Raw genomic sequence first — 11,925 nt, 5'->3', positions numbered from 1 at the left:
CTCGCTCTAAATGACAGTTAGTCCGGCCAGGCTACTGGCTGACGTCTGTGGGCGGGGCAACCTGCCGCCTTCCCAGCTTCCCATTGGTCAAAGCCCGTCATACAGTATCGTTGCTGATTGGTGCACATTCGCCCATTGGCTCGTACTTTCAACCAATCAGCTCATTGATGTGTTATTGACATGGGAAAGTTGTGTTGTTTTTTTTTTGTTGTTGTTGTTTGTTTGTATTGTTGATGTAAAGCTCAACATATTTCTTATTATTTGCAATTGATCAGGATGTTTATTACATATAACACATTATAGTCCTGAAGATTAGATTTCATCATGTAAAATATAAAATGTCGGATTGACATCCAAGGCCCAGTTTTCCTTCAGAGCTTTTGGGTCTTTGATAAACACTACTACAGGACCGATCAGCTGTCAACACCGCCATATTTCATGTTACTGAGAGAGAGAGAGAGGATTTTCTGCTTTTTTGTATTGTATATCATAAAGTGCTTGTTTTTAAATGAACTGATAATGGAATTGAAGGTTATTTGTAGGCTTTGCTTAAATATAATTTTCTGATTACTTAGCTCCATGCAATAGTTAGATGTGCCTGCTTGTTTTTTCATCTGTAGGTCTGTCTATTTTCCTGCACATTTGTTATTGATATTGTGCATAAATTCACCGAAACGCTAAGCCACATTCTTAACAGGCCAGTAATGTTGATTCATGTTCAGATAGTTGGTCAACTCATGTTTTCCGTGGTAAAGGGATCATTTCATTCTCAAGTTTTAGGCCAACATTGAGCAGTACTCTTTCAAATACACAGAAATTTAAAAACTGAAGTAGGAAAACTGTGTGATATGATTTGAGAGCTTCGGAAAAGGTACAACTGGACCTTATGGTAAGATTGATTTGAAGTCCAGGACAAAATAAAGTGGTGTTTTCCAACTTGACTAGACATAAGTCCTTGTTTTCGCAAGTGTTTATCTTCCAGCCTGCATTGACGATGATCTGGGATTCTGTGGGAGTTCCCATGAGAGAGAATGGTGTGACTCAATTCATTTATGCAAGATCCAAGTATGCACATGACAGAGAACCCACGCCATCTGTGTCTATGAAACATGATAATGTAAAAATAAACCATGCAAACGTATGGAAAATACCCCATTCAGCAGTGCTCCAATTTGTCAGTCAGAATTTATTTAAAAGGAAAACACAAGAAACACTGAAAGGATGAAATTCCAGCCACTCTGTTTTTCGGGACGCTACACGGCTCGCCAATTTGTCAGCTCCACTCTAAAATAGTTCACAAAAGGGCATGCAGGCCTATAAAACCTCCCACACCAGGCAGAGATTCTGGTGAAAGCAGCATACAGTAGCTCCTGTGCCCTCCCCTCAGACTCCTCCTCCTCCTCCCTACTCCATGACTAAGTGATTTAGCCAGCTCTGGTGCAGGCCGCCTCTTGCTTACAATGCCTCCCTGGGTTAGTGACAGAGTGGGGAGGGTGGCAGAGAAAGAGAGAAAACCCATTGACAATGCGGCTTACACATGGCAGTCCCCCCACAGACGGCGCCCATCCTTGGATTGATGTGCGGTATGCATAGTTTTTGGATGCAATTTGGACACCAGAGAGAAAGAAAGAGAGGGCAAGTCTGTGTATGTTGGGGGGTGTATAGGGGGGTGGCTGGTGAGGGTACAGGGCTCAGGCTGTCTGTTCTCTCGCCCTGTCTTTGAGTCAATAGTGTTCCGGCAGCTGAGGTTCTTTATGAGGGGAACAATCTGGAGGGTCTTGTCAGAGTGCCGAGCAGCTGCTGTTTTCTGGGGAGCTTCTTTCATGGGCCACAGGCCTGGAGTGGGCTGGTGAATACAGATGCACCCTCCCACCTTCCTCCTCCTCCTCCTCCTCCGACACCCCGACCTTCTCCAATTCCTTACCCCCCCCCCCCACTGAAACCACCCCTCACACTGGAAGCCCTCCTGCACAATGCCAGATGAACAGTGGCACAGAGAGAGGAGAGTAAGAAAGTTTTGTTATTGTGCACTACCCGGGGTACCATCCTTCATCCCGAACAATGCTTCCATGAGGTATGAGAAGATCCTTTCATAAGACAAATACAGACTTTAAATAGCGTATTAAACCACAAAATATAGCTCAGACATATTGGCACCTGTGTTCACATCTTGACAATCTGATGTGTCAGTGGACATTAGATTTTTTTTTTATTTTAATTTTTTTTTTCTCAAATCACAACAAAAATCATGATTGTGATTCAGGATAGACTGCAAAAAGCTGATTAAAGTGGAACCTCTTTGTATTTCTCCTGAGTGAGATTTTCATCAGCAGAGCAGTGAGTTTGCATTTGCTCCCTTTCTGACATCAATTCAGTTAGTCGGATCAGTAACACACACTGCCTCCCTTCTTCATTTAGGGCTTTGTTACAAGGTTACATTCACTAGACTATAATATAACGATATTTCCATTCTTCTCAAGCTGTCACTTCTAAGGATACTTCTGTCACCTTGTCCCTTGCCCACCGGTCGGTGTAGCGGATTCAGCAGTGAGCCAGCGCCGGTTGGCCCTGGGCTGGTGTTTGGCTTCAGAGTCGGACAGGTTCCTCTTGTTTAGCTGCTGTCTGAAGGCACCAGGTTCCCCGTGGTGTCCAGCTGCATGCATTTGCAAGTACAAGCCGACACCGGGCACTCTGTGTGGTCTCTGTAAGAGACACGTGGAAGGACAGTTTCAAAAGAAGAAGACAAGAAGCAGTGTGTAAATTACCCATTTGAGAAAGGTTTGTAGATTTAGGCCACACGAATACAGCAGGTCAAAGTACCTTCTGTTTATCAGACAGTTAAAGCTGAATATCAAAAAACAAATTTCAGAGCCTGTTTCTGAAAACTGCCATCAGAATGAATATCTGAACCCACCTGAACCAGCTGAGCATGTGGCCAGCGTGGCCACCATGTCGACAGTTGTGACACCAGGTGAACCAGTTGTTGAACTGAGCGAGTTTATTCTCCCTTGACAAGTCCACTTTCTCATCAGACTTCCCTGTTCCTGCCAAAAAAAAAAAAAAAAAACATTTATCCATAAGTCAACAGTAATAATCTGTAATATCTGTAAATGCTAGAATAAGTGACATCAAGGCAATGAGGAAACTGGATTGGCTGTTGAACTCACAGGTGCAGCTGCCCCTAGATGCTGATCAAAGTCCACATATTCTCACCTGCACAGGCTCAGTTAAGCATTATAGCCACTCAAGCTGGTCCAAGATGTGTTTCTGTGATTAGTGACATCAGCTGAGCATCTGTCACATACGGGGTAACTCACCTGGGCAGTTGGAAACAGGTGTTCCCATGTTCATGAGGCAGAGAGCGCAGCGTGGCAGCGGTTTCCTGCAACCAGGGCAGCTGGTCACTTTTGACTTGGTGGGTGATCCGCTGACGCCGTACTGGCTGAAGCCGCGGCCCTGGTGCGGCATCGCCGAGCAGCTGTAGGAGATGGACTTCCCGCAGAAGTTGCAGCTCACAAACACCTGCCGTGCAAGAACAAACACAAAGGTCAATTGATAAGGAGCGGTGAAGCACTCACCAGCTGTCTAGATATCCTTTTTGCATAGTGAGATAAGTATTAGGTAATATAGCAAAACCCCATCATGCCAAACTGTGATTATTGGAATGTTAACGTGATGCCAAGTTTTTTTGTATTTTTTGCAGCCCTTTGAAACACTGAAAACATTCTTAATATTAGGCGTTATGAAAAGTAGAAGAAGAATTAGAAGTAGAAGAATTGTCAAAGGAGAAAGACATCCATCACACAGGTTTTATGATAAGAATTGGAGAGAAAAGCTGTGGGTGTTGGGTGCTTAGCTGACACTCTTCAGATTGCTTGGGACCAATGTGTGCTGTTATGAACAGTGCAAGCATCCTATTTTGTCACGAGGGGTTGTAATGTAAAGACAGTAAAACAGAAAGACTGAGACTGACAGTGTCACATCACATCAGAGCCAGAGGAGACAAAACTGTGTACTTGTCTTACTGAGGCAACAAACAAAAGAGCATTTCTGAAAATTCCAGTAACTTTTAATGACAGAGGTTATTAAAAAAAAAAAGCTTTTATGGCCACAACTTATGCAACATATTTCTATTAATAATTAATGTTGATCTGTGCGTTTGCTTCGTTTAATTTAATTTGATTCTTAGGTTGTTGAATCATTTGTCCAAAACCATGAGAATTGGACATTTTCTGTTGGCAAACGTCTTAAACCAATTAATTGAAACTATTGATTAAAAAGTCTTCGGCGGGACATTTGTTACCTGGGCCAGTGGTTTGGAGCTTGGGTCCAGTTTGCCTCTATGGATGTCAAACTCAGCCCGTTTGTGCCAGAACCTCCAGGCGTCCAGCAGGTTACGGTAGTTTTCTATCCAGCATTGGACTCGCGGGTCCTTCAACACTTCACCTGGTGAACCCTATTAGAAGAGATCTCTTTTTTTAATGGTTTCATATTTTCACAATCAGCAAGGCTGCAGTTAAACTGCGACCTGTTTCCACAGAGTTCACACTTACTCCCTCTTTGTGCACCGATCCCTGTGGTGGAATGTGTACATGTTTGTAAAGACATCTTTAAGGTGTATGCATTCACAGCTCCTTTCAGCCACAGGTTACAGCAGGAAGCAAACATAAAGCCGAGACAGTTATTGTACACAGCGAAGCGTAACAGACCTGTTTTGCAACTTTAATCTTTTTTTTTTTTTTTTTTTTTTTTTTAATTATTATTTCTTTTTGGAAACAAATGCAGAGAGAGCAAACAACTCCAACAGGGTTTGCTTTGTATAATCATTGGCGGTGGCATTTCAGTTTCAAATAACAGTCGTGACCACAAGACGAATAGGCATGTTTTAGCATGTGCATCCTTTTCTCCAGCTGTGGCAGAGACAGTTTCTTTTCATATTTCGTTGCTAGTTTGTTTTGAGTTGAATGAGTTACTCATTAACTTTGTGTATGGGGTCACTCCTTGTGGCTTACTGCGGCTGTTGTCTGCAATTTTAATAATAAGACAGTTAGCACAGTTCTTCATTTCCCTAATAAATTAAATGGTCTAGAAGTTGGTTATTGGATAAAACAATGGAGCAGTTTTCACCCAATATTCAAAATGGGGCCCATGAAGACTTACAGGTGTGGTGAAGACACACATTCAATTCAATATTTTATTTTAAATCACCAATGCACGCTCTTTTTTATATTTATCTTCTGTGTGTTTCATAGACTTAAATGCACCAAAATATGCTGAATCACCAAAAAACAAGCATAGAATGAGCACAGTAGCCTCAGTTCATCTATCACTCTTCATGTAGGCGGACTGATTATTTTGTGACGACACAAAGATTTTTTTCTTTGGGGAAAACTGAATACCTACTTTTTTCCTAATCATAATTTGCATGAATGTGTCATTAGTTTGCGTGACTTGGGAACAATTTTGTACCTTCAGCATGCAGAAGCTTGCAGTCTGGACGTCTCCAGTGTGGTCCACATAGCACTCCATGAGATCGACACCATCTTTGCTCAGACCCGTCAGCAGGATGCCCTCAAGGTTGCCTGCCTCCTTCATCTCGTTGGTTAGTTTGTCTATGTATCGAGGCAACTGCCAGCAAATACCCCAGAGATCCAGGTTATAATGATATATGATATAAAATATATGATATGACACTATTAAAAGCTTGACCTTGTGATGCATTACCTGTGTATCATTGAGAAACATGCAGGCAAAGGCAACTCGATCTCGTACGGCGACACTGCTCTCATACTGAAATAGAGAAATGGAGAATTTAAAAATTGGGAGGCGGAGAGCTACAATTTACAATGACCTTATTAAGATTCTGTACATAAAGTATGAGGCCCAACATTGGCACATTCTCTTCTTTGTGACACAGATCTACAGGAATCCAAATATTTTTTTTAAACTTGATCAATTCTGGAAAAATAAGATGGCAAATTATCTTGATGGAGTCATCGCTTTTGGCCGGGATATGGTCTAAGGAGATAAATAAATGAGAGAGCAGCTGGTGGCCAAAATCTGATGCAACTGAGGGAGGAAAGAGCAGAAACACACACACTGTTCTGGGCACCGGTTCATTTTTCAGTTAAGTGTTTTATGACTTACACTGCTGACACCGGAAATGTAAAACACATCTCTTCCTGGGCACCTGAGGATTTTCTGAATAAACAACACTGGAATATAAGATAAGTTTTCATCATCTATGTAAACGTTTTTATGAAGAGAAAACAAAACGGTAACTGTGAAAACAGAGGAGAGTGCCTATGGGTTTTGGTGCGCTTTTTTTTTTTTTTTTTTTCCTGCTAGCTTTCAAAAGTCTGTGATATTTGGAGATCCAATACCAGCACGCCATCGAAGGCTCCAGGCTCACTGGTGAGAAAGGCAAACATGACGCACAGGTAGGGGTTCTTCAGCTGCAGCCTCAGAGAGCTGCACATCTCCCTCCACAGGGAGGACTTCTCATCGGTGTAGCCTGACAGAGCCATGGCAACCACATTCAGGTTCAAATCACCTGCGAATAACAAGAAGACAGAGAGGCAGATTTATTTACCTTCTGCAGAGTCTTTACTGTAAGTGCAACACCAGGAAGACAGAGCTTCTGGGACAAGTGTTCAAAGAAATCTAGCTGTCAATATAAGGAAGATACATCAGTTATCAGCTTATTAGGAGCACATAACTAAAACTGCAATCAGATAAAAACTGTCCAGTAATAAATTTGCCATCATGTTTCAACTGTATTATCATTCTGGACGATCTCCTGAAGTCTGTGTTATGTTGAAAGGTGCTCCTACTAGTTTGTATATATCGCATACGAAACAATGAGGGTAGGTTAAACAACATACACACCTCATTGTATAACCCCATACAGTTAAGCTGTGCCAAAATGTGCTGCCTCTGTAATAATATTACAGCAGGGCTTGTATTATTTTCACCACGTGTGTGTCATCAAGGCAAAATGTGGTCCTGGAGACATCTACTGGAGCAGAAACTACCCCTGAGATGGATTTTTAGGACTCTGGCAGGCGTTGTTATGTCTGTCTATGGACAGATTTTGTGACTGTCATAGTTTCACCTCTGTGCAATATTATTACTATGAGCATTTCTTGTGTAATTTTGTAGTAATTAATGCTTATGTTTTTCCATTTCAAAATGGTCTCCAGTAAGACATTTATTTAATAGGTATTCTCACACATTAGGAACACCTTCAACTCTGTTTGGCTACCCCAAAGTTTTCATCAGACAGCTGCATTTAAAACAAAACTCAAGGACAATATTTACAACTGTCAAACCTTATATCCCTCCTCTCCTCTCAGAGGTAAAGACAGCACAGTGGAAACGTAGTGTCTCTTTATTTAACTTTACAAAACTTGTTCATGGAGGACTTCAAGGCCAAAGTGATGCAAAATGCATTCAGTTGTCATTTCAAAATCAAAAATTTAAACTGAAGCACACTTGTTTTCTTTCTTGTTGAGCAATGGATGAGAAAACTAACATCACATCCTATCTGTGTGGTAGAAAACGAATCAAGCCCATTTTAAGGATTTAACCTGGAAATACAGTTAAACAGTAAAACAGTAAACAGTAAACAGTAAATTTCTGCTTAAACAACAGGCCGTTACAGCCCATCGACATGACAGATAATGGGAACATGTCAAACTAAAGTGAGGCCCCATCAAAATAATTTAAATGTTTGCTGAAGTTTTCAGATGAAAATCAATGCGTAACATCAGAGGAGCTGTTTGAGACAAAAAAAAAAAAAAGATAAAACACTAACTGTTGACATTCCTTATCTAAAGAATCATCCCATCAGTCATGTTCAGGAAACCCTCACTAGAACACACAGCTGAAAAACATTTCACCAGAGACACATTCAAACAAGAGCCTCTTCTCTGCATTTTCATTTAACTACAGTGTGAAAAACACTTGTTAACCCAGGATCAATGGTCGGAGAAAAGCTAGACACTTGTGCTGTTGCTGAAATTTCCAAACTCCCCTCAACTTTTAATGTCATTTCATTTGACATTTTTTTTATATAATATGAATATTTAAGTATTACCAACCCTTTTATTTTGTGATAAACAATAACATGTTTTTCCACATTTCTGAGCAGTTTGTGATCTGAAATAATGAGCACTTTGTGTATTTCTAGTCTAGACCTGGGCAGAAACCATGAGCCAACAACAGGTGTAATAAATATTGCCTACTTAATTTCCTGTTGTGACATTATGAGACAATAATGTAGAGGCAGCTCATTGTGAAGTGTAAAACAATGGGATGAAAAAAGGATTATTAAAAGTTTCAGACAAATTTCTGATCCATTTCCAAAATTAAATTATTATTAAACTCATTTTTCAAACAGAAATGCCAAAATGTGCGGAATAGTTTGAATTTATTTTTGGTTTTGTATCATAACCGAGCAACATTTTTTTGAGGTTTTGGTGTCCTTCCTGTCTATGCTTGGCTTCAAAGACACACCTGCTTCCTATCTATTCGCTCTGCCTTCACCTTCCCACCTCTAATAGTGCTGCAGTGCTCACCCTTCTCAGTGGTGGCTCCTTTGTTGAGGATCTGGATGGCCCGGCGGATGTCCAGGTTGAACAGAGCGACAGCAGCCGCCCGCTCCCACTCGCGTTCCTGCTCCAGTGACCGCAGAAAGGTCTCTATATCCATTTCGGGACCCCGGCTGATCCAGCCACACAGCCGGAGAGCGAGACAGCGCTCCTCGCTGTGGTACCATGGCACATCCGTCTGGCGGTCTGAGCCGCTCCAACACCTGCGGCTCTCTGTCGTGCCTGTGTTGATGAGAAAGACACGAACAGAGGAAGAATTTTTTCATTTACTACCAACACCTTACAACGTCTGTAAATAGTATTTAGTGTATCATTTTCTCACCTGAACTGGTCTTGACTATATTCTTGATACCAGAATAGACAATGGACTGTTTGTTTCCCTGCAGTTTCAGCTCCATATCCTCTGCACACTGCTTCATATGTATATACTGCTATAGGAATTATAACTGGCATTCCAACATGATCAAATGTAGTAGTTCAGCAGATAAGAGTCACAACTATCTTATTTAAGAATATCAAAAGGTCCCAGTAATTTTTTTTTCAAACTGTACCAAGAGAGCAGAGAAGAACTACTTTCTCTGCTGAACTGTTCCAGTTTTAACGTTCAAATAATGATTAGTGCTGGCTGTAGAAGACCTCTATATTTCCTGTCCAGGATATCTGCAGTTTTTCCAATCTACTTTCAAGTGTTACTTTTTTTTTTTTACATACTAGATAATAGAAATGATCGTTAGGGGATGTTTTCACCATCATAATGCTAGTGGATCAACATTTATCTCTCGAATTACTGCATGTGTTAACAAACCCACTATTTACAAAAATAAAATCTGCATATAGGTTCAAAGGTGTGTCCTCTACATCTGACCAGGTGGCTGTAAAACATAAGAATAACTAGTATAAGTATTGAACACAGTATTGTGAAGTTTCACTGCCTTATCAATACTAATTATATTAATAATAAAATGAATATGTCTGGTGGAGTCATAATGTTCATAATGAACATTATGACTCCACCAGACAGTCTTTTTCCACCACTTCACTGCCATAAAGGATATAGAACAGATCATGCCACAAAGACTTGAGCTGTGGATCGTTCCCTCCGGCCAGCAGGTGGTTCTTCCACACCTGGATGGTATCGTGGCCGTACCTGGACTGAGCCCTCTGCCTCATCTTAGTGGCAATGTCCTTCTCGATCAAGCTTTCCACTCCGTCAGCCCCGTCCTCGACGCAGTCGTACAGATGTCTGCCGCAGGCCCACATAAGGGAGTTGGTGGAGCTCCAAGCCAGTGAGATGCGTTCAAATACGGTGAAGTCCGTCATGACCCTGTTGGCCGCTGACACCACCACCATGCGGTTCTGAGAGGACGGGTGCCAAGCGAAGCTGCCGATCTGGCTTTCACAGGGCTGCACACTCCTTTCAATGATGGTGGGCTCCGTCTCATCGCCAATAGGTGTAGGCGTGTGTTGCATGTCATAAAGGCGGATGATGTTGCTGTCACGTGTCAGAGTTGCCAGAAGACCAGTACGAGTTGGACACCAAGCTACCTGAAAGTGATGTTGCTTAATTATTTACCAACTTTCTGCCTACAAAATCAAATGCATCATATTTTAGCAAAAGGTTGAATCTAACAAAATAAAAGCATTCAAAGCCCAATTCTCATGCCAAATGAACATTAGCTCATAAAAATGAAAATATGTTACCTTAGTGAGTGGTTTTGGCTGCTCAGTGAGTGTGAGCACAGGCTTCTCAAACTTCCTCAGATCCCAAATGGCAACCTGGCCCTCAAAGAAGGAAGCAACACGGTCTGGGAAGTGTGGATCGACTGTCACCCCCTGGATGGCCTTGGTGTTGACAAATGTTTTCTGGCTCGTGTTTCTCAGGTCAAATATTGCCAGGTTACGATGCATGCCAGCTAACAGCAGCTTTGGATCACGGAGCAGCCAGCAGAGAGAGAGGCAAGCGTCATTCTGGCCAAGCTCATACAGAGGTTTGGTCACTACTGTGCTCGAGTCCAAATCCACAGATGAGAGACGGATCTTCTCCGCTGCAACGCTGGCTTCTGGTGAAAACTTACTGCTAATGTCCCATATGAGAACAGAGAAGTCTGCTCTGTGCTTGTCCAAGCCAGCAGCCAGCAAATTGCTGTCCACAGGGTTCCAAGCTAAAGTGTTACATTGACGGGCATGCTTGGGCACAAACTCCTTCCCCACAAGCTCTTTACATGTGGAGTTGTGACTCTGTCCCAAGCTGGTGAGCACCACCCTGCCATTAGCTTGGCCCACAGCAAGTAAACACTCAGGCTCATGTTTTGGGTACCAGGCCACACATTTCATGTACGGGGTGTCAGAGTTAATGGCTAGTAAAGTAGCAGCAGTTTCTTCAGAGAGTGGGAGTGTGCCCGCCTTGGTTTCCGCACTGCCCACAGGTCCGATACGGTACAGTCCCAGCTCAGAGTCACAGATGACATAGCGGTCAGGGTGGTGGGGAGACCACAGGATGTCTGGCTTTGAGCCACTCATGATTCAGAAGCCACTATAAGGACCTCAGAGGAATCTGCCCTCACCAACCTGGAAGATTGACACAGAAACTTACCACATGGATAAATAACAGCACTGGCGAAGACGTCATAGAATTATTATTTGTGCAGAAGTTGGAATTCAAAAATACTGATTTTTAGACTGGAAAGTGGAAAGAATGGGCTGAAGAAAAACAACTTTGGATTTTTAGTCATTACATTACAAAGTCTGGACTTGTTCTGATTCTATTTTATGTATTGAGTGCTTGGCTGAAGTATAATTATATAAAACAGACACGAACCCTAACAAAGGACACCCCTTAAACATTAACTCTGCTTATGACTGTAACTCTACACTCACCTGACTGCACAGGAGGACACACAACACCTTCAAACACTACAAACACGCTAAAGACACCAGATAAAGTGTTTATGTGAAGCTTTTAACAAACACCAGCGTGTTTGTCGGGTATACTAGATCAACTACAGATCAAAATGTGTAGCTTGATATGAGATTAAGAACGTCAGAGAAGCTAAAAAAAGCAAAGTCAGAAGTTTGTTGACATGCTAGCTCGATCGTGCTAATGCTAGAGAGTGAAGGGCGGGTTCGACTTTAGCCGTTTAGCTCGCGCGGTTCGAGCTCAAAAAGCCGAAAGTGTTAAACACATGAGTAAGATTAACATCAAACGCGTTTTGTTAATTGACTTACATGCAAACGGAGACTTAAACGAGCCACAGAGCTTCGAGGTAGCAAACACATGTCGGACAGACGCAACTTCCAGTCCGTCGGCTTGTTG

At 42.2% G+C, this 11,925-nt stretch overlaps 1 protein-coding gene across 1 annotated transcript; it reads right to left on the bottom strand.

The window, feature by feature from the left end:
- Positions 1-2,168: 2,168 nt before the first annotated feature.
- Positions 2,169-11,925, bottom strand: mios (missing oocyte, meiosis regulator, homolog (Drosophila)). Its single transcript, XM_029504420.1, has 12 exons — positions 11,838-11,925; positions 10,314-11,180; positions 9,668-10,157; positions 8,935-9,033; positions 8,580-8,834; positions 6,384-6,553; positions 5,725-5,790; positions 5,470-5,628; positions 4,304-4,456; positions 3,318-3,522; positions 2,915-3,044; positions 2,169-2,702 (listed from the first exon to the last, which is right to left on the bottom strand). The coding sequence occupies exons 2-12, from the start codon at positions 11,130-11,132 to the stop codon at positions 2,612-2,614; spliced, it is 2,637 nt and encodes an 878-aa protein (XP_029360280.1). The 5' UTR covers positions 11,133-11,180; positions 11,838-11,925; the 3' UTR covers positions 2,169-2,611.

The sequence above is a fragment of the Echeneis naucrates genome, chromosome 6, assembly GCF_900963305.1.
Source record: "Echeneis naucrates chromosome 6, fEcheNa1.1, whole genome shotgun sequence".
Lineage (NCBI taxonomy): Eukaryota > Metazoa > Chordata > Actinopteri > Carangiformes > Echeneidae > Echeneis > Echeneis naucrates.
This window is presented reverse-complemented; position numbering and strand designations above follow the sequence as displayed.

Bases quoted from the DNA above. Each gene is read 5' to 3' on its own strand.
- mios (XM_029504420.1), bottom strand. From the start codon at position 11,132: ATGAGTGGCTCAAAGCCAGACATCCTGTGGTCTCCCCACCACCCTGAC. The intron at 6,554-8,579 runs GTGAGCACTGCA...TGTTATTCGCAG, and splicing joins AGGAGCCACCACTGAGAAGG to GTGATTTGAACCTGAATGTG. The intron at 5,629-5,724 runs GTAATGCATCAC...ATTTGCTGGCAG, and splicing joins TGTTTCTCAATGATACACAG to TTGCCTCGATACATAGACAA.